The following is a 21,848-nucleotide window of genomic DNA, read 5'->3' on the forward strand; positions in this document are numbered from 1 at the left end:
GTGTTGTAGATAGTGTAGGGGATTGTCAAAGATTGCAGAGAGACATTGATAGGATGCAGAAGTGGGCTGAGAAGTGGCAGATGGGGTTCAACCCGGAGAAGTGTGAGGTGGTACACTTTGAGAGGACAAACTCCAAGGCAGAGTACAAAGTAAATGGCAGGATACTTGGTAGTGTGGAGGAGCAGAGGGATCTCGGGATACATGTCCACAGATCCCTGAAAGTTGCCTCACAGGTGGATAGGGTAGTTAAGAAAGTTTATGGGGTGTTCGCTTTCATAAGTCGAGGGACAGAGTTTAAGAGTCGCGATGTAATGATGCAGCTCTATAAAACTCTGGTTAGGCCACACTTGGAGTACTGTGTCCAGTTCTGGTCGCCTCACTATAGGAAGGATGTGGAAGCATTGGAAAAGGTACAGAGGAGATCTACCAGGATGCTGCATGGTTTAGAGAGTATGCATTATGACCAGAGATTAAGGGAGCTAGGGCTTTACTCTTTGGAGAGAAGGAGGATGAGAGGAGACATGATAGAGGTGTACAAGATAATAAGAGGAATAGATAAGAGTGGATAGCCAGCGCCTCTTCCCCAGGGCACCACTGCTCAATACAAGAGGACATGGCTTTAAGGTAAGGGGTGGGAAGTTCAAGGGGGATATTAGAGGAAGGTTTTTTACTCAGAGAGTGGTTGGTGCGTGGAATGCACTGCCTGAGTCGGTGGTGGAGGCAGATACACTAGTGAAGTTTAAGAGACTACTAGACAGGTATATGGAGGAATTTAAGGTGGGGGCTTATATGGGAGGCAGGGTTTCAGGGTCGACACAACATTGTGGGCTGAAGGGCCTGTACTGTGCTGTACTATTCTATGTATCTATCAATACTGGCTGATTATTGTTGGATACTTAAGCGAGAAACCCCAGACACCGAATACAAAAGAAAATCATCAACAAAACATTTTTAGTTTAGTTGAACTATGGCAAAGCGTCAGTGGTGTTATGCAATTAAAAAGAATATATTCAATAAAAGTTATTCTCTTGCTTCTCCAAGGTCCTATGTGACACAAGTAGTCTGAAATTATATTTGTGTTCAGCTTCAAGCAGCATATCATAACCACAGAAAGTTTGAGGACGCAACAATTTTTTTAAAAAAATTGCTGTCCAGTGTTATTGTCACATGTACCAAATACAGTGAAAAGCTTGTATACTGTTCACAAAGATCAAATCATTACACAGTGCATTGAGCTAGAATAAGGTAAATCAATAACAATGCAGAATAAAGTGTCAAAGCTACTGAATAAGTGCAAGATTTTAACAAGGTAGATTGTGAGGCCATCTTATTGTATAAGAGGTCAGTTCAAAATTCTGATAACAATTAGATAGAAGCTGTCCTTGAGCTTGGTGGTATGTGCTTTCATGCTTTTTCATCTTTTGCCCAATGGGAAAGAGGAGTAGAGAGATTGTCCAGGATGGGAGGGGTCTTTAATTACAATAGCTATTTTACAGAAACAATAAGAAGTATGGACAGAGTCCATAGAGGGGAGGCTTAATCCTGCAGTTTCTTGTGACTACATGCAGAGCCATTATGCATCTAGTCAGAATGCCTTCTATGGTCCATCAAAAATTGGTGAGGATTGACAGGAACGCGCTGAATTTCTTTAGCTTGCTGAGGAAGTAGAGACTATTGCAACTAGAGCTTTCTTGGCCAAAACATCAATGTGGTTGGACAATGACAGGCTGTTAGTCCATACAATTGAGAAAGGAAAGGAGGGGCAATGGTTGTAGAAGGGAACAATACTCTAGTAAAATGTGTACACAAAAAATAGGGAATGAAGTGAAGTAAGATGAGAGGTGTGTTGATAGAGGTGGTAAGATGATAAGAGGCATAGAGTGACCAGCCAGTACCTTTTTCTCCAGGGAGGCAAGGGCTAATACAAGAGTGCATATTTTTAAGGTGACTGTGGGAAAATATGGTGGTAGAGGTATACATATTAGAGACATTTAAGAGACTCTTAGATAGGCACATGGATGAAAGAAAACTGGAGTGCTATTTGGGAGGGAAGAGTTAGATTGATCTTGAAGTAAGTTAAAAGCACAACATAGTGGGCCGAACTGTACTGTTCTATGTTCTCACCTGGGAACTTGAAGCTCTCCCTCTACCCTCTCACTATTGATCTAGACAGGAGCATGTTCACCACCCCTTCCTGAAGTTATTGTTCAGCTCTTTTGTTTTGTTGACAACATTGAGTGAAAGGTTGTTGTCATGATACGTAACATCTAATGACAGTTAACTTGCAAGACACATAAAGCAGGCACATTATAAGTATATAAAAAGAAAGAGAACGGTTAATGTAAATGGTGGTTATTAGAAAAAAAGACCAGGAATTAATACTTGGAAATACAAAATTAGTAAAAATGTTGAGCCAACATTTTGTCTCATTCTAGAAGAACCTAACTACTGGTCAAAAACTGGAGGCAAAGAGAGGGTGGAGCGAGGTAAATAGTGCCAGCAAATCAATGGGATGCCAGAATGAGAAGTCCCCTGAACAAAATGTTCTGGATGAAAAGTTCATAATAAAAGTAGCTGCAGAGATGGGGTGTGCCTGGATGATGACATTCCAATTACTTCGACTCCAGAAGGGGAACTGGAAGGCTACAAATGTAGCATTTCTATTCAAGAAAGGAGGGAGGCAGAAAGCAGTAAATTATTGGTTGGCTACATAGAAATCTGTCATTGGGAAAATGTGTGAATCCATTCTTAATGATTTTTAAGAACAATGTCTGGAAAATTACTGTGCAACTAATTTGGATTACCAAACTATTCAAAAAGGTACCATGTAAAAGTTACTACACAAAACTCATGGCATTGGATGTACTATATTCAAATAAATTGAAGTTTGGCTAACTTAAGAAAAACAGTGTCAGGGTAAATGGGTTACTTTCAGATAACAAATGTAACTATGTGTTGCTACAGGGATCAGGCTAAGCCGCAGCCATTTGCAATCTACATTACTGAATGATGGGATCAATTGTATTATCATCAGGTTTACTGACGATATTGAAAGGCTTTGATCAAGTGGGTACGGAGTGTATGTCTCCAATACTGGACAAGATCAGAATAGAAGGATATCCCTTCAGAACAGGGATGAGGAGGAATTTCTTCAATCTGCAGAATTCTTTGCCACCGATGGCTATGGAGGCAGAGTCATTGGGTTTATTTAAAGGATAGGTTCTTGATTAGTAAGGGTGTTGAAGGTTATAGGGAGAAAGCAGGAGAATGGCATTGAGAGGGAAAGTAAATCAGCCATGATGGAACAATGGAACAGACTTGATGAGCCAAATAGCTTAATTCTGCTCCTCTGTCTTATGATTCAACAGTAGGTAGGAAAGCAAGATGTGAACACAAAGAAAAAAAGAGCCTATGAAAGGTCCATGAAAAGAGCCTGTGAAAAGTCCTCATTAGGGGATTGGAAGTAACTTTAAATTTGTTGGCATTATCATTTCAGAGGATCTGTCCCGAGACCAGCACATCAGTACCATCACAAAGAATACACAGCAGCGCAGGTTCGCAATGTGAACTAAAACTTTGACAAACTTCTACAGATGCACGATGGATTGTATCCCAATTGGACACATCATGGCCTGGAAGGGAAACACCCATGCCCAAGAACAGAAAAGCCTACAAAAAAGTGATGGATAGAGTCCAGTCCATCAGAGGAAAAGCCCTCCCCACCACTCAGCACATCTACAAGGAAGCAGCATCCATCATCAAGGACCCCCACTATCCAGGCCATGTTCTTGTCTTGCTGCTGCCATCAGGGAGGAGGTACAGGAGCCTTAGGTCCCACAACACCAGATTCAGGAAGTTATTAACCCACAAACATCAGGCTTCTGAACCAGTGTGAATAACTTCACTCACCTCAACACTGAACTGATTCCACAACCTATGGACTCACTTTCAAGGACTCTACAACTCATGTTCTCAGTCTAATTTATTTACTTATTTATTATTACTATTATTTTTTTCCCTACTTGCATAGTTTGTCTTCTTTTGCACATTCGTTATTTGTCAGCCTTTGTGTGTAGTTTTTCCATTGATTCTATTGTATTTTGTTGTTCTACTGTGAAGGCTGGCAATAAAATAAATCTCAGGTTAGTATCTAGTGACATATGATCGTGACAATAAATTTACTTTGAACTTTGATATAGACAGGTTAATGAGCAAATATTAATGCACAGAGTATGATTGAATTGGGGTGGGCTGGAGAATATTTGCTGAAATGATTTTATCAATTTAAGAAGTGAAAGACTGCAGAATGCTGCTGTATGGAAGGGCATCGATATCCATGGAGATGGAACGCAGATTAGTTAACAGATCCACCCAGTAATTAGGAAGGCAAATGTAACATTAACTTTTATTGCAATGGGATGGAGCATGAAATATGAGTGTGCTGTGGTTTTGATCTTATTCATATGATCTTACTTTTGTGGGAGGAAGTTTTATGAGGGTGATTCTTGGAATCAAGAATTTGCATTATTAGAACAGTGATCACAAATACTTTAAAGTTTGGATGATTAAATTGATACAAACCAGTTTGGCAGGGTAGATGCTGAGTGGGTTGGAGTGAGGGGGAAATAGGATTGCTTTCCTCTGGGAGGATTGTGAATCATTAGAATTCTCTATCCCAGGGAGGCTTGGAGGTATCATCATTGTTTATATCCAAGAGCAAAAGCAGGTCTTTGATCAATCAGGAAGTTAAGAATTACGAAGATTGGGCAAGAAAATGGAACTGAGGACAAGATCAGATCAGCCATGATCTAACTGGATAGTGGAGCGAGCTCATGAGGTCTAATGACCAACTTTCACTCACTGTTCTTTTTTTTTTGAAAGAGATTGTAACAAAATCAAAAGCAAAACATAAAACATTGACAGGGATGGCAATTACTTCCTTTCTCATTACAAACTCTAAAATGACAAATTGCAGGTATTTTGTTAAAATCTGACAGAGGTTTCCATCATCTGTGCTGGTCAGAGCAGAGCATGTCATGGACATACTCCAATGCCATATCTTCATAGAATTACCTATCCCATTCAGACCATTCTGCTTGTTGCAGTTCTTTGAAAGACAGTTATTTGGAGCATTCTTTGCCTCTACCCACACATACTGTATATTTCTTTCTAACAATTTACCCTCTTAATATTCGTAAATTATTACTAATATACTTCCAGCAATCAATCATAAATCTCTGATTAACAAACACATCTCGCCTCTCGATCCACTATCATTGAATTCAGTTTTGAAAACTCTCTCCACCAAAACCCTTCCCAAGTACAACGTTTGTATGAAAAGCTTGATTTAATCTCCCCTTAGCGTCTTCTGTTCTGAGAACAATCACAGTTTCTTCAGTCCATTCACTCAACTTCAGCTGGTAGGGCTGACGTGCTTCAGTTCTCAGCCTGTCTGAGGGCAGATGTAATCCAAGGAAGCTCTGAGAGAGACTTACGGAAGATTTGACTTCAGTGTCATGTTGAAGAGGATCACCATTGTAATCAGACTTGCAAAAATTAACAGATACTGCATGATCTTAGAACTATCTAAAAGACAAAAGAGATAAGGGAAAATTAATTTCTGCTGTTCCATTCATCCATTTCCAATGAAGTTCCCATGATATTCAGTGAAACCACACAGGCAATCCAAAATGTAGAGTGTTGAACTTAGCTTCAATTCCAGCGGTGTTCAGTACTGCAGCTTGTAGAGGCTGCTGCCTCACAACCACTGGTTTGCTTCTAACCTCATTGCTGTTTGTGTGGAGTTTGCATGGTCTCCATACCAGGCAAGTTTCCCCATGTCTTCCTGCTATCGCCCACATCCCAATGATAGGTGATTTGGTTGATTTTTTTTATATAGACCACCCAGTAGTAACAGGACATCGAGGAGCAGATAGGGAGACAGATTTTGGAAAGGTATAATAATAACAGGGTTGTCGTGGTGGGAGATTTTAATTTCCCAAATATTGATTGGCATCTCCCGAGAGCAAGGGGTTTAGGTGGGGTGGAGTTTGTTAGGTGTGTTCAAGAAGGTTTCTTGACACAATATGTAGATATGCCTACAAGAGGTAGTACTTGATCTGGTATTGGGAAATGAACCTGGACAGGTATCAGATCTCTCAGTGGGAGAGCATTTTGGAGATAGTGATCACAATCTCCTTTACAATCGCATTGGAGAGGGATAGGAACAGACAAGCCAGGAAAACGTTTAATTGGAGTAAGGGGAAATATGAGTCTATCAGGCAGGAACTTGGAAGCATAATTTGGGAACAGATGTTCTCAAGGAAATTTACGGAAGAAATGTGGCAAATGTTCAGGGGATATTTATGTGGAGTTCTGCATAGGTACATTCCAATAAGACATAGAAAGGATGGTAAGGTACAGAAACCATGGTGTACAAAGGCTGTTGAAAATCTAGTCAAGAAGAAAAGCTTAGAAAAGGTTCAAAGAACTAGGTAATGATAGAGATCTAGAAGATTATAAGGCTAGCAGGAAGGAGCCCAAGAATGAAATTAGGAGAGCCAGAAGGGGGCATGAGAAGGCCTTGGTGGGCAGGATTAAGGAAAACCCCAAGGCATTCTACAAGTACGTGAAGAGCAAGAGGATAAGACATGAGAGAATAGGACCAATCAAGTTTGACAGTGGAAAAGTGTGTATGGAACTGGTGGAGACAGCAGAGGTACTTAATGAATACTTTGCTTCAGTATTCATTACGGAAAAAGATCTTGGCAATTGTAAGGATGATTTACAGCGGACTGAAAAGCTTGAGCATATAGATATTAAGAAAGAGGATATGCTGGAGCTTTTGGAAAGCATCAAGTTGGATAAGTCACCAGGACAGGACAAGATGTACCCCAGGCTAGAGTGGGAGGCAAGTGAGTAGATTGCTGAGCCTCTGGCAATGATCTTTGCATCTTCAATGGGGACGGGAGAGGTTCCGAAGGACTAGAGGGTTGCGGATGTTGTTCCCTTATTCAAGAAAGGGAGTAAATAGCCCAGGAAATGACAGACCAGTGAGTCTTACTTCAGTGGTTGGTAAATTGATGGAGAAGATCCTGAGAGGCAGGATTTATGAACATTTGGAGAGGCATAATATGATGAGGAATAGTCAGCATGGCTTTGTCAAAGGCAGGTCATGCCTTATGAATCTGATTGAATTTTTTGAGGATGTGACTAAACACACTGATGAAGGTAGAGCAGTAGATGCTGTGTATATTGATTTCAGCTAGGCACTTGATAAGGTACTCCATGCAAGACTTATCAAGAAAGTAAGGAGGCATGGGATCCAAGGAGACATTGCTTTGTGGATCCAGAATTGCCTTGCCCACAGAAAGCAAAGAGTGGTTGTAGATGGGTCATATTCTGCATGGAGGTCGGTGACCAGTGATGTGCCTTAGGGATCTGTTCTGGAACCCCTACTTTTCGTGATTTTTATAAATGACCTGGATGAAGAAGTGGAGGGATGGGTTAGTAAATTTGCTAATGACACAAAGGCTGGGGGTGTTGTGGATAGTGTGGAGGGCTGTCAGAGGTTACAGTGGGACATTGATAGGATGCAAGACTGGGCTGAGAAGTAGCAGATGGAGTTCAACCCAGATAAGTGTGAGGTGATTCATTTTGGTAGGTCAAATATGATGACAGAATATAGTATTAATGGTAAGACTCTTGGCAGTGTGGAGGATCAGAAGGATCTTGGGGTCTGAGTCCATAGGATGCTCAAAGCTATGCAGGTTGACTCTGGTTAAGAAGGCATACGGTGCATTGGCCTTCATCAACCGTGGGATTGAGCTTAGGAGCTGAAAGGTAATGTTGCAGCTATACAGGACCCTGGTCAGATCCCACTTGGAGTACTGTGCTCAGCTCTGGTCGCCTCACTACTGGAAGGATGTGGAAACCATAGAATGGGTGCAGATGAGATTTACAAGGAAGTTGCCAGGATTGAGGAGTGTGCCTTATGAGAATAGGCTGAGTGAACTTGGCCTTTTCTCCTTGGAGCGATGGAGAATGAGAGGTGAACTGATAGAGGTGTATAAGATGATGAGAGGCATTGATTGTGTGGATAGTCAGAGGCTTTTTCCCAGGGCTGAAATGACTAACACGAGAGGGCACAGTTTTAAATTGTGTGGAAATAGGTACAGAGATGTTAGGAGTAAGTTTTTTTATGCAAAAGAGTGGTGATTGCGTGGAATGGGCTGCCGGCGGTGGTGGTGGAAGTGGATACAATAGGGTCTTTTAAGAGACTTTTGGATAGGTACATGGAGCTTAGAAAAATAGAGGGCTATGGGCTGAAGGGCCTGTAATGTGCTGTAGGTTTTCTGTGTTTCTATTATTTGATCACTGTATACCGTCCTGCATGTGCGGGTGAGTGGTAGGAACTGAGGGGAACCGATGGGAATGCCAGGAGAAGAAAATGGGGTTAATGTGGAATTAGTGTAATGAAATGACTAGTTTCTGGTCAGTATGGAATTAGTGGGCCAGAGGTTCAGTTTGCAGTGTAACTCTATAACTCTGACAGTGAACGTACCTGTACTTCAAGACTGTTGTCAGTTATAAAGTTGTATTTTTGTGAAAATCTTGATTCACGCAAGATTCATAGAAAATTTACAACACAAGCCATTCAGACCATTGTATAATAAAAGCTGTCCAACTGATGCCACCTTTCAAGCATCAACTTCCCAAGCCTCCAGATCACAGGAATTCAAGAACACATCCAATTTCTTTCTGCCTCAACCACTTCTTATACAAGGAGTTCCACATTCCTGATACATTCTGGATGACAATTATTCTTCCCTCTCCATACTACCGAATCATATTAAATCCAGACCCCTTGGCACATGAAACAGTGGACTCAGGCTCTTCATGATTTTACACTGAGATCTTCTCACAGCCTCTGTTCCAAAAGTAATCCCAGCCAATCAATCTTTCTTCATATCCACAATTTCCAGTTCTGACAACATCTTTTAAATCTCCTCTTCACCTTAGCCAGTGCAATCACACCTTTCCCAAAACGTAGTGCCCCAAACTGCAAACAATACCCAAATTGTGACCCAACTAGCATTGTATAGTTTTCCAGCATAACCTCCCTGTGCTTATACTCTATACTTCGGACAACAAAGAAAAACTTTTTTAACCATCTGCTCTCCCATCTTTAGATTCTGCTGATGTGTCCTCCATAAACTTTTGGCTCCTCTGCACCATTCAATATTCTCTTATTTACTTAATATTGCCTTGTTTATCTCCCAGAATGCACATCCTCATACTTCATTGGATAAAATTACACTTGCTACTTTGCAACCCAGCTCTACTAACTAGTTATCTGTAATTTAAACTCTTCCTTCTATGAACCACACTGCCAATTTTTGCCTCATCAATAGAAGTCGCCAGGAGCACTCAAGATTCTTGGGGGGGGGGAGCAGTAAACGGCACCCTAACTTGAGGCACGAGACCTGACCGACCGTTAGTAGAGCAGGCACTTCCAAGCAAAAAGGATAAGAAACTGGAACACCGTAAGAACCATAGCTCTAGAGGCGGTGAGCACTCGTTGTCACAATGTGTTTGAAACTCGGCAATCTCATCCAACCTTATCAACTAAACAGACAATACTGGGGATGAGTAAATTAGCAACTAGGGTGTCCAACAGTTCCCCTTAACTCGTGGTACGAAACAAATTCATGTAATTTAACAGTTGACAAGAACACCCTCTCAACTTTCTCTACATATCTACGGAAAACGGGTCACACAAAGATACAGCGCTCACTGGAACCAAACAGTGAAGTCGGGTCAATCAGTGAACCTGCCAACCCCGAATATTCCTCTCGAGGTGTTCAAAGAGATTCTTTTTTGTAAAAAGTTAAAACCAAATATTAACAGAGAATCAACCTACAACAATTTCAAAATGTATATTGAGGATGAAAGTATTCCAATTAGGAACACAATTTCTTGTGCAACACATGGAGCACAATATATGATAGGTTGCCATGCTGGTTTAGTGTATTTATGAAAAAAGAAATTCCAAGTCTTTTTGCAATCCATTGTGTAATTGATTGTCAACATCGTGCAGCCAAAAACCTCAGCCGCCGACTTTTTTCAAGCATGACTCTTCTAATATCTGCTATGAACAAAATTAAAGCTCATCTATTAAATAGCAGAATATTTCACCAGTTAGGCCAAGATAATGACAAAGAGTTCGAATGCTTACTTCTTCACACTGAAATGCATTTGCTGTCAAAATGCTGCTACTTAAAACATTTCTTTGATTTTTTGACACTGTGGTTGAATTTTTGCTCAAAGTCAACAAGAGCTTGGGAAACAAGATTAAACTTTTACATGGAGATGTGGCATACCTAGCTGATCTGTATGACAAAATGAACATTCTAAATATGAAATTGCAGGATGAGAATTTCAATTTAGTCCAGACAAAAAGTGCAGTGCCCACTTTTCTCAGAAAATTGGAAATACATTAGCAAAATAGTGGGAAAAGAATATTCTCACAGATTCCCTGCATGGAAAGTATGACACTCTCTTTCACAGATGGTGATTTACAAGAGTACTGCTTGCACCTGCAGTCACTGAAGAAGGATTTTCAGAATTGTTTCAAGGATTGAAATGATCTGGAAATTCCGGCTTGGGTAATTAACCCATTTCTTTGCAAGGTGGAAAGACAGGAAGAGAGCTTGGAAGAAGAAATTATCGAAATGAAGAAGAAAAAAAATGCTTTTCAAAAATGTTGGCTTTTGTGGTATGTGACTATACTGTCACATGAAGTTTCCTGGTCTTTGGAGAAGAGCCAAACTGCTCTTCATTGCATTTTCATCCTCCTACCTTGTTGAAAGAAGCTTCAGTGCAGTAAACCACATACCCACAAAAAAGTAGAAACCACTTGGGCATTGTTATGCATGGGGACTTAAAGTTTTTGCTGTCCTAACTTGAACCAGATATTTCAACTCTTGCTAAAAACCATCAAGCTCAAGGATCACATTGATATTGAAGCTGCTGTACAGTGCACAGGTACTGTGTAAGCTAGGTTTAAAGACAAATAAAAACTTAAAGCAGAATCATTTTTTTCATGGTAGTATATGGTCGACATGCTTTTACACTACAGGGACACCAGTAAGTATATTGTGCCTAAGAGGGGTGTGGGAAGTATGAAGGTGCTTCAGGAGGGCACTGGCATGTATGTAAGTGCTTTAGGGCAAAAAAAAAAGGTTGGGAAACACCAGGTCAGGCAGGTCAGGCAGCATCTATGAAGAAGAATAAGCAGCCAATGTTTCGGGCCGAGATCCTTCACCTGGACTGGAATGAAAGGGGGAAGATGACGGAATTGGAAGGTGGGTGGAGGGGAAGGAGTACAAGCTGGAAGGTGGGTGGGGGAGGGGTGATGAAGTAAGAAGCTGGGAGGTAATAGGTATAAATTAGATCCAATTTACAACTCTCCTTTGAAATTTTTGGCTAGCCTACAATGTGAAACCATGTCAAAGTTTTGCTAAAATCCATGTCGACTGCATGAATCTCAGTGTCCTTAGCAATCTCTACATTTCTTTCTCAAAAATAATCATGTTCAAGAGACATGATGCTCACCAACTTATGTTGACAGTTCCTGATTAAAGCAGGACTTACTCAATCAAAACCTATCTATCCCCAATGTTAAATAACTGGCCCATGGTAACTCATTTTATACCCTCCTTTTATAAGCAGTACTTAGAACATTAGCAATCCATTGGCACTACATCACAGCCAAAAGGAAAAAAAGTTAGTTTACCACAGAACACAGAACATAGAAACATAGAGAACCTACAGCACAATACAGGCCCTTCGGCTCACAATGCTGTTCCAAAAATGTCCCTACTTTAGAAATTACCTAGGGTTGCCCATAGCCCTCTATTTTTCTGAGCTCCATGTACCTGTCCAGGACTTTCTTAAAAGACCCTATCGTATTGCTTCCACCACTGTCGTCGGCAGCCCATTCCACACACTCACCGCTTTGCGTAAAAAACTTATCCCTGACGTCACCTCTGTACTTACTTCCAAGCACCTTAAAACTGTCCCCTCTCATGTTAACCATTTCAGCCCTGGGCAAAAGCCTCTGACTATCCACAGGATCAATGCCTCTCATTCCCATAATATCCTCCCTTTTTTTTTAACAGCGTGGGATATACTTTGGACAGTCTAGCTGACGTATCCAGGTGATTAGACTTTCCAAAGTGTGGGTGTAGAATGGCATGGTAAGCATAGTTGATGGTGGTATAACAATGGTCAAGGGTTTTGCCTCCTCTGGTTCCATAGGTGACAAGTTGGTGGTAATTGGTTAGAGACTACTTCAAGCTAACCTGGTTGAAGTCCCCTGCAATGATCGTGAAGGTATCAGGGTGCACTATTTCGTGACCGCTGACCATGATGCTCAACACCTCCATTGCTAGCCTGACACTGGCCTGGGTAGGGATGTACACTGCAATCAGGATGATGCCAGAAAACTCCTTAGCAGATAAAGTGGATAACACCAGTCCCCTAGATGTTCCAGTTCGGGGGAGCAGAACCACGAAAGAACTGCCATGTCTGAACATCATGATTAGTTAATCATGAGGAGAATGCCGCCGCCTCTGCTTTTACCTAACGCTGCTGTCCAATCAATGCAACAGAAGGTGGAAGCCCTCGGGTTGTAGTGCTGTGTCCAGAGTGCTGGGGGGTGAGCCATGTCTCTGTAAAGCAAAGTACACAGCAGCCCCTGATATCCCCCAATACTGTAATCTTGCTCTGAAGTCTTCAATTTTATTTTCCAGAATCTGTCCATTGGCCAGGAGGATGGTGGGGATTGGGAGCCTCAGGGCACTGCGTTTCAGCATTATTTGCATTTTCTTGAAGCAAAACTGCACTCGAGATCTATATGGTCTGCAGTCCGGAGTCTACTGATTTTGAGGATTGAAAGATTTTTTAAACTTCTTAAAACAACATTGCTTATTGAAGTACCTATGGCTGTGACTAGAGGTTCCAGCTGGAAAAGCCCTAAATGGGAATATCTGATGATTCCCATTGGAGCTGCAAAGTAACAGTAACAAGATGTCTGGAGCCATCTTGGATCATCCTGTTTACAACGAACAACACTACCTCAAAACAGTACAATACAAACTTCTTTTTGCACTGCCATGGACTTGCCTCTGATTGTGTCTTTTTTTGTACTAAGGTCATACTTTTGAAGTCAGTCTTTCCTCTCTTTCTTCACTGCCTTGTATAGTTTCTGTGCTTCATTGTACCCGTATCTTACAGTACATGCGCATACAACAATAAACTTGACTTGCCCTGGAAAGAAATTGCTTTAATGGCAACATTCCAAATGCTTAGATACAGTAAGTACTATCTGGCACCTGCAAAATTTAGCTTAATCTATGCAATTCCACAAGCTTCAAAATTTGCAACAGTTGTAAAATCCCCATGCTAAAAACTCTCCAGTTTCATTTTCCAGACAGCCTTCCATTTAATTACCTTGGCTCATGAAACAGTGCATGTAATTCTCAAGGTAACACCCCTATTTCACCACACCACACAAAATACAAAAGGCTACATTTTCAGTTCTTGAACCTTCAGAGAGACACATTGTGGTAAAATTTCATAGAATTCCAGAAAATTTATTGCTTTTAAACTCCCAGCTATAGCCCATGGCAGAAAGTATACCACAGCAGCAGGACTTAGGGTAGCGATTCATATCTCATTTCTTTTGCATACAGTGAGAGGAACAAGTCTCTCTCTGTTGAGAAAGTGACCCAGCTTGTTGTAAAAAGGAAGCTTTGTGACTTATTGAATGCTTAGCTCTGAGATTATCTCAGTTTATTCTGTATATCCTTAGCAGTTAAACAGGTTCTCTATATTTATCCTAACATATCCTCTGGGAAAAGAGGGGCCAATTTACAAACAACCTTTGACATACAGAAAAAAGTAACTGGCCGGTGGTGTAGTGGCATCCACACCGGACTTCAAGGTGCGTGGATCAGGGTTTGAATCTGGCCAGCTCCTCGCACGCTTTCGATTCGTGCTGGGTTGAGCATCGAGCTAGCAACTCAGCCACGTGAAAAAACAGACAAATACTAAAGAAACAGCAAGGTTGCCACCCAAGGCTCCACAAGGTGTGGAAAGGAAAACAAATTTTTAAAAAACTATGCCTTGGATCCCAAAAGATTTTAACCTGGGAGAACCTCGGCGCATCAAAAAAGAATTGTAGCTTCGTAAAAGCAGCAGCACATACAGAACCTTGCATTTGTATAGCATCTCCAATGCAGATAAACACACAAAGTCGCTTGGGGAGTGAATCACACAAACTGATGAACAGCCAGAAATCAAGTGACAAGAAGGTTTTATGGCAGATCCTTAAAGAGGTACAGAGGGAGGAGCTGAGTGAGGAAAGTCTCAAATTCAGGCACAGACAATTGCACGATTATCAGTCAACTAACTCAATGAGATTAGGCATGTCCCAGAAACCAGAAATGGAAAAGTGTGGGGATCCCACAGGGCTGGAAGTGATATAGAAAATTGGAATGAAGCCAGAGACAAATGTGAACACAGGAATTAAACTGCATGCTTTCTGAATAGGGACCCAATGTAGGTCAGGGGTAAACCGAACATTGTGGGAGTGAAGGTATAGAAAGCAGAATTTTAGATGAGTTCAGTGTGTTATTATATGTATACATAATAAAAAAAACTTCATTTCCCAGTGTGCAATGAGGATGGTTTACCCAGAACTGGAAGTGACATTGATGAGTGGGTCACACATGATCTTGGTGGGCTGGAGTGTCCTGAGTAAAACATGGTCGAGCTGAAGCCATTTGGTAAATAACCAACGTGTTAGTTTTTTTTACCCATGCAAGTTTATCTTTATTCAGAACAAACATAACATGGTGACAGGAGTCGGCGTGAGGTCTAAACACAGAGCGTAAATGAATACTGCGAGCAACTAAGACGCTAGTTCCGAAGGGAGAAAAGAAAGAAACAGCAAGTGAGGTCAGCCAAGGAGGCAACACATGTTGTGTCCAGAAGTTCACCACGAGATTCAGGAGAAAGAAGCCCCAAAGATTCTGTTATAGATAACCTAAGTCCTCCCACACCTCTGCAGTTTACCAGCAATCTTACGGATAACTGGAAACATTTCGAACAGCGGTTCAATATATATTTAGTGGCGAGTAGGGCTGGATGAAAAATGTAAAGTGTTTATCTTTCTGCATGTAATTGGCAAAGATGCTTTGGACATCTACAACAGCTTTCAAATTGATGAGACAGCCTTTACATTGGACACTCTGATGACAAATATGAGGAGTATTTTGTCCCAAGTAAAAATGTCACGTTTGAGAGATACAAGTTCTTTTCCTGTGACCAGAAACAAGATGTTAGCTTTGACCAATATTTAGCTGAGCTTCACACACTAAGTAAGTCCTGTGAGTGTGGAGATTTGAAAGACTCATTAGTCAAAGACAAAATAGTTTGTGGAATCCAAGATAATGGGCTCAGAGAAAGCTTGCTTGATGAAAAATATTTGACGCTGGAAAAGGCTGTGTATATGTGTAGAGCAACGGAGATCACATGAGAACAAGCTAAGGGGCTGCACAGGGCAGAAAACAACAGTGCATGCCACAAAAATAGAGGGCCAGAGCACAAGGCATTTCCCAAAGCAACAACAAAGCAAAGAGGTAAGCTCAAACAGCAAATGTGGAGGTAGGCACATCACAAAGGCATGTAAGGAATGGAACGTCCTGCAATAATTGTGGGAAGAAGAATCATTTTGCATGGTGCTGCAAAGCTGAGGCTATCAAGAGAAAGGTGCACACAGCTGCTGAGGAAATGGAGGAAGTCTTTGTAGATTCTTTACAAACTGCTGGTGCTGTTAAGACAGAATGGATTGTTCCAGTGACTGTGAATGAGACAGTATTTCCAGTCAAGCTTGATTTTGAGAGCCCAGGTGAATCTGTTGTCTATCAACGACTAGATGACTCTCAAAAAGACCAAGATTTGCCCAGTTAAGTTAAAAGTGACAGGCTATACTGGAGAGAATGTTCCAGTAAAAAGGGGCTGTATAGTGATCTTCAAGCACAAGGGACAGCACCTAAAGGCACAGCTACTGATTGTTGAAAAGTGAGTACAGTCTGAGTGCATGTGAAAAGCTCAATCTAGTGGAAAGAGTTTTCGTCGTGGCCTCACAAACCAAAGGTGATCATGCAGCACTTGTGGAAGAGTACACAGATATCTTTGAGGGGCTCAAATGCTTACCTGAGGTAACTTGAGAAACTTGTAATGGCATCCATGAGAGCTCCAGAGAGGTTATGTGAGAGAAGCACAAGAAGTCCACCTTCCATAGACACCTGTACCGTCTACACCAGCATGACCGTCAGGATGCCAGTGATAAACAGAGTGATCATGATGAGGAAGTTGCCAGCCTTGCTTCCACAATGTGCAGCTTTAGTTCAAAATCTGTTCAAAAACTTCCAATTGAATGGAAATCAGAAATATCTCCATGATCCTTTCCAAAGTTGAAGAGGAAAAATAACAAGGAAGATGGAGAGACCACACAGACCCAAAGGTCAGAACTACAGCAACAGTTCAACACAAACCAACAGGAGGAGTTGCTAGCTGTGATACACAACCAACAGAAAGAGTTCTGTGAATTGAGGCAGAATGAGTTGGAACTTTTGCAAAGACTCACTAATCACATGGATGTAGTCCAGGGCATCATTATGAGGCACATGGAGTGAATAATGGCCACACAGCAAAAACAAGAACAGAGAATGAACACAGAAAATGAAAGCTATACATCTGTGGAAACAAATAGCAGACCAAAAGGGATCATTGAACCACCACCAAGGCAGATTGAAAGTGGATGAATAAATAAGGGACTGTATCTGCTCATTACAATAGAAGTTAATATAAATATCTTTGCTGGAATGCATTACTATTGTGTTTGTTTTCTTTAAAGGGTGAAGATGTGTTATTATGTGTGTACATAATAAAGAACTTTAGTTGTGGGCAATGTGGGTGGTTCACCCAGAACTGGAAGTGATGTTGGTGAATGGTTCACACACACTCTTGGTGGGCTGCAGTGTCCCAAGTAAGATGTGGTCGATCTGAAGCAATTCTGTAAATAAACAATGTGTTAGTTTTTGAACACACACAAGTTTGTGTTTATTAAGAACAATCATAACATTCAAGTTTATAAAGAACACATGGGCACAGGATGGCCAGTTGAAAATGGACAGGTTGAATTTGGGATTAACAATGGAACAGTGTCATAAAGCACACAATGACAGCAAGGGGAGGAGTAGGAGGGGGGAGCAGGGAAAGGGTGGGGAGGAGGGGAGAGGGGGAGGAGGGGAGGAGTGGAAGAGCGCCTACCACTGGAAGAAAAGATACATGTTGACCCAGAGCCTGAGATCTCAACAGACTTGGGGCTACCTGGGAAGCATAAGTTGGCTGACCGTTGGGCAGCTATGCCCTATGTAGTGGAGAGTCCGATGCCAAACATACTGGTTTTCTGGTTGAAATCAGAGCATGGGAATGGGCTGTCAAGATTCTCCATCAGAACCACCTTCTCCCTCTGGGACTAGTACATGTTGATCCAGAGCCTGACATGGACCCTACACCTAGTAAGAGGACTCTGCAGCGACATGGGAGAACAGAAGGACAAGCAATGAAAAACCCTGAAGGGATCTAACCACTGAATGTGGTACGGACTCAGAGGATGAGGAAATGGGGTTGTGCTATATGCTACCCTTTCCAAACTCCCCATTAATTGACGAAGAGATTCCCAAACCTCCCACACTGATGCGGGTGAAATGAGGGTGGGGAGGTGACTAGCAGTGTGCAGGCAGGTTTGCGGCAGACAATGACTGGAGACAGGGCTCTAAACTATAGCTCAGCCAAGTGACAAGAGGTCCTGAGTTGTCGGGAAGCACAAGTAATGGACAGGAAGAGGCCTCTCCATCTAGGCAGGAAAGATCCCAGGGAGTGTCAGAAACTGAAGTAGTAGATGATGGGGAAGGAGGTCTCAAAAAGTCAGAAAACCCTCAGATAGGCTGGCCTATGTTGCACTGGAGGAACAGAGTGCTGCATCTATTCCCTTAGTGACATATGTCACTGCCATTTACACATGGATTGGAGGTCCTGACATCACTAAATTCCTTTGAAACTTTGTGTTATTTCTGAAGGGGTGATTAACTATCTCAAAGTCATGAGGACATGACTATTTTTGGTGGGGGGGAGAGTACAACGTCCTGGTAAAGGTTTCACTGCTAACGTTGTTAGGTATTTCATGTTATGGTCTTTCTGCAAAAGCATTGCTTCGGTTATTGTTAGAAGTAACACATGCTAAGGAATGTGGGCCATCCAATCAAGAGAGAAGGTTGGGAGAGCGGGTCATTTTTGTGCCTGACACTGGTGTGAGCCTTTGTCTTTGTTCAGCAGGAGATGGAGAGAAGACGCTGGAGAGAACCAGGCATAGGATTCAACCCGGTGGGGACCGTGATTTGATGGAGTAACGTGTGGGAGTCTACTGAGGATCAGTGAATATGACTTTTGGAAGAGTTGAGCTCCAGCCTGTGCACTTTGACTGTTTAATTATAATGGGCCCTTTTTATTTTTTTTTCTTTCTTTTCCTTACTTACTCTTTAGTTAAGTTATTACCATAAATATACTTCTTTTAATTATATGCAGTGTGCAGTTTGTTATTTCCTGTCGACAAGCTGTAATAGGGCAGCAAATCATACAGCAGTCACACAAACCGGGGCTTGGATGGGAGAGACATCCTAATCTCATGGAGTTGGTGGGACCAGAGTGTGTGTACCCTACACATAGAAGGCCAGAGAACGGTGAGTTTCTCACACTGAATTGGGAGACTGCCAGCGAGGGCTAACAGGTCAGTTCATGAGATGCCCGGGAAGAAAGTGGTTTCATTTGTAATAATTATTTTATTCCCTAGTTTTAATATATTGTTGGGAGATTTTTTTTTTGTTTCTCCCATGAAGAAAGACACAAAGCACTTATTTTTGCTTCTTACTTCCTTTCCAGTCCTGACTGTTTATTAATTTCTATAGATGCCGCCTGACCTGCTGAGTTCCTCCAGCATCTTGTATTCATCCCTCTGGGATTTGCAACTTCCACAGAATCTCATATTAATTTATTTTACTCTCTCATTTCTTTTGTTTATAAAGTGTCTCTCATTTGTCTTTAAAAGCGCAAACATGAAAAATCTGCAGATGCTGGAATTTCAAGCAACACACATAAAAATTGCTGGTGAACGCAGCAGGCCAGGCAGCATCTATAGGAAGAGGTACAGTCAATGTTTCGGGCCGAGACCCTTCGTCAGGACTAACTGAAAGAAGAGATAGCAAGAGATTTGAAAGTGGGAGGGGGAGGGGGAGATCCGAAATGATTGGTGAAGACAGGAGGGGGAAGGGATGGAGCTGAGAGCTGGAAAGATGAAGGGATCTGGACAGTTGATTGGCAAAAGGGATATGAGAGGATCATGGGGCGGGAGGCTTAGGGAGAAAGAAAGGGGGAGAGGGGAAACCCAGAGGATGGGCAAGGGGTATAGTGAGGGACAGAGGGAGAAAAAGGAGAGAGAGAGAAAAAAATTAATAATAAATTAATAATAATAATTGAATAAATAATGGCTGGAGTACGGATTATTATTAATTTTTTTCTCTCTCTTTCCTTTTTCTCTGTCCCTCTCACTATACTCCTTGCCCATCCTCTGGGCTCCCCCCCCCACCCTTCTTTCTCCCTGGGCATCCCGATCCATGACTTATGAAAGCTAACACCCCATAAGCTTTCTTAACTCACAGGTAGATAGGGTAGTTAAGAAAGCTTATGGGGTGTTAGCTTTCATAAGTCGAGGGACAGAGTTTAAGAGTCGCAATGTAATGATGCAGCTCTATAAAACTCTGGTTAGGCCACACTTGGAGTACTGTGTCCAGTTCTGGTCACCTCACTATAGGAAGGATGTGGAAGCATTGGAAAGGGTACAGAGGAGATTTACCAGGATGCTGTCTGGTTTAGAGAGTATGCATTATGATCAGAGATTAAGGGAGCTCGGGCTTTACTCTTTGGAGAGGAGGAGGATGAGAGGAGATATGATAGAGGTATACAAGATATTAAGAGGAATAGATAGAGTGGATAGCCAGCGCTTCTTCCCCAGGGCACCACTACTCAATACAAGGGGACATGGCTTTAAGGTAAGGGGTGAGAAGTTCAAGGGGGATATTAGAGGAAGGTTTTTACTCAGAGAGTGGTTGGTGCATGGAATGCACTGCCTGAGTCAGTGGTGGAGGCAGATACGCTAGTGAAATTTAAGAGACTACTGGACAGGTATATGGAGGAATCTAAGGTGAGGGCTTATATGGGAGGCAGGGTTTGAGGGTCGGCACAACATTGTGGGCTGAAGGGCCTGTACTGTGCTGTACTGTTCTATGTTCTATGTTCTATGATCCTCTCATATTCCTTTTACCAATCAACTTTCCAGATCCCTCCCCCTCCTGTCTTCTATCATTTCGGATCTCCCCCTCCCCCTCTCAAATCTCTTACTATCTCTTCTTCAGTTAGTCCTGACGAAGGGTCTCGGCCCGAAACGTTGACTGTACCTCTTCCTAGAGATGCTGCCTGGCCTGCTAGTTCACCAGCAAATTTGATGTGTATTGCTCTCATTTGTCTTTGCTGGTTTTTTTCCTCCTTTTTACATCCCTATTGAAACCTTTACAGTCTTTTTTCTACTACTTATCTCTTGTTTAGTTCTCGAAGTCCATTTTCTTTTATTTTAATCAATTACTTGGCTATCATTTGTTGAGTTGCAAAATGCTCTTAATCCTTGGTCCAACTGCTTTTTCTAGTAATTTTACAAATCGTTATACTGGATTTAGTACCATCTTTAATTTAATTTCTCCTGTGGTCCAAGGTTGATAGAGGATAAAATAGTAACACAGCTATTACAGCAGCCACCTCACAATTCCAGTTAACTGCATTCAGTTCTGACCTCCGGTACCATCTTGTGTGTTTATTCATTTTTCCTGTGAACACATGGCTTTCTTCCAGGTGCTCCAATTCCCTACTGCATCCTAAAAATGTGCTGGCTGGCAGGTTAAGGGGGCTCTAGTGTGTCGATCAGTGGAAGAATTTGGAAGTGACATGATGGGAGTGTGAGGAGAATCAAATGGGCTGGTGTAGGATTAATGTCAAATTGGATACTTGATGGTTGAGGCAGACTCAGTGAACTGAAGGACTTCTTTCTTTGCAGTACCTCTCCATGACTTTATTCTTACATTACTGGAAGTCAACTTCTTGAACTTGTTTGTTCTAAATTGATATGCCCCAGACTATCTTTAAATTAAGGTCCCCTATGATTACAAAGAGAGATGCATATCAGAGAAGAGAGAAATAGAAAGAAAAAGAGAGTTAAAGAGATTGGGCTGGGGCAGGGAAATCAACAGAAAAGAGACATAGAGATGGAGACAGCACAGACAAAGTGGGAAAGGGACATGAGATATGGTGATTCACAGAGAAGTGGATGGCAATGTGAGAGAGAGAGAGAGAGAGAGAAGGGGGCAATAGAGTGTATGGTACAGAGAAAACAGACAGAAAGGGGAGAGAGGCTGAGAGAAATGGTCACCATGGTGGGAACTCAGAACCCACCTGGTACTAAGGGCACTGAGTCATCAGCAGCACCTCAACAAGCCAAACGTTCACTTCTACCTACCTGATTTCCAATTCATGGTTATCACTCAGCAGTCTGCTCACAGTAATCACGGTGTCATGTCTTCACTTCTGTGTCATGGCAGCCTAGAAAAGTT

The 21,848-nt window shown here is 41.9% G+C and overlaps 1 protein-coding gene across 4 annotated transcripts in view; it reads right to left on the reverse strand.

The window, feature by feature from the left end:
• LOC134340815 (CMP-N-acetylneuraminate-beta-galactosamide-alpha-2,3-sialyltransferase 4-like) overlaps nucleotides 1–21,848 on the reverse strand; it is a 157,437-nt gene that overhangs the window by 64,213 nt on the left and 71,376 nt on the right. For 3 of the 4 annotated variants that reach the window (XM_063038351.1, XM_063038350.1, XM_063038349.1), the window contains exons 2-3: nucleotides 21,755–21,837; nucleotides 5,496–5,586 (exon numbers count right to left, since the gene is read on the reverse strand). In XM_063038351.1, coding sequence (XP_062894421.1) covers nucleotides 5,496–5,586; nucleotides 21,755–21,770 — 107 coding nt within the window. In that variant the 5' untranslated portion in view covers nucleotides 21,771–21,837. The remainder of the gene's footprint in view (nucleotides 1–5,495; nucleotides 5,587–21,754; nucleotides 21,838–21,848) is intronic. The other variant, XM_063038352.1, reaches the window with a different exon arrangement.

Source organism: Mobula hypostoma, chromosome X2, assembly GCF_963921235.1.
Source record: "Mobula hypostoma chromosome X2, sMobHyp1.1, whole genome shotgun sequence".
Lineage (NCBI taxonomy): Eukaryota > Metazoa > Chordata > Chondrichthyes > Myliobatiformes > Myliobatidae > Mobula > Mobula hypostoma.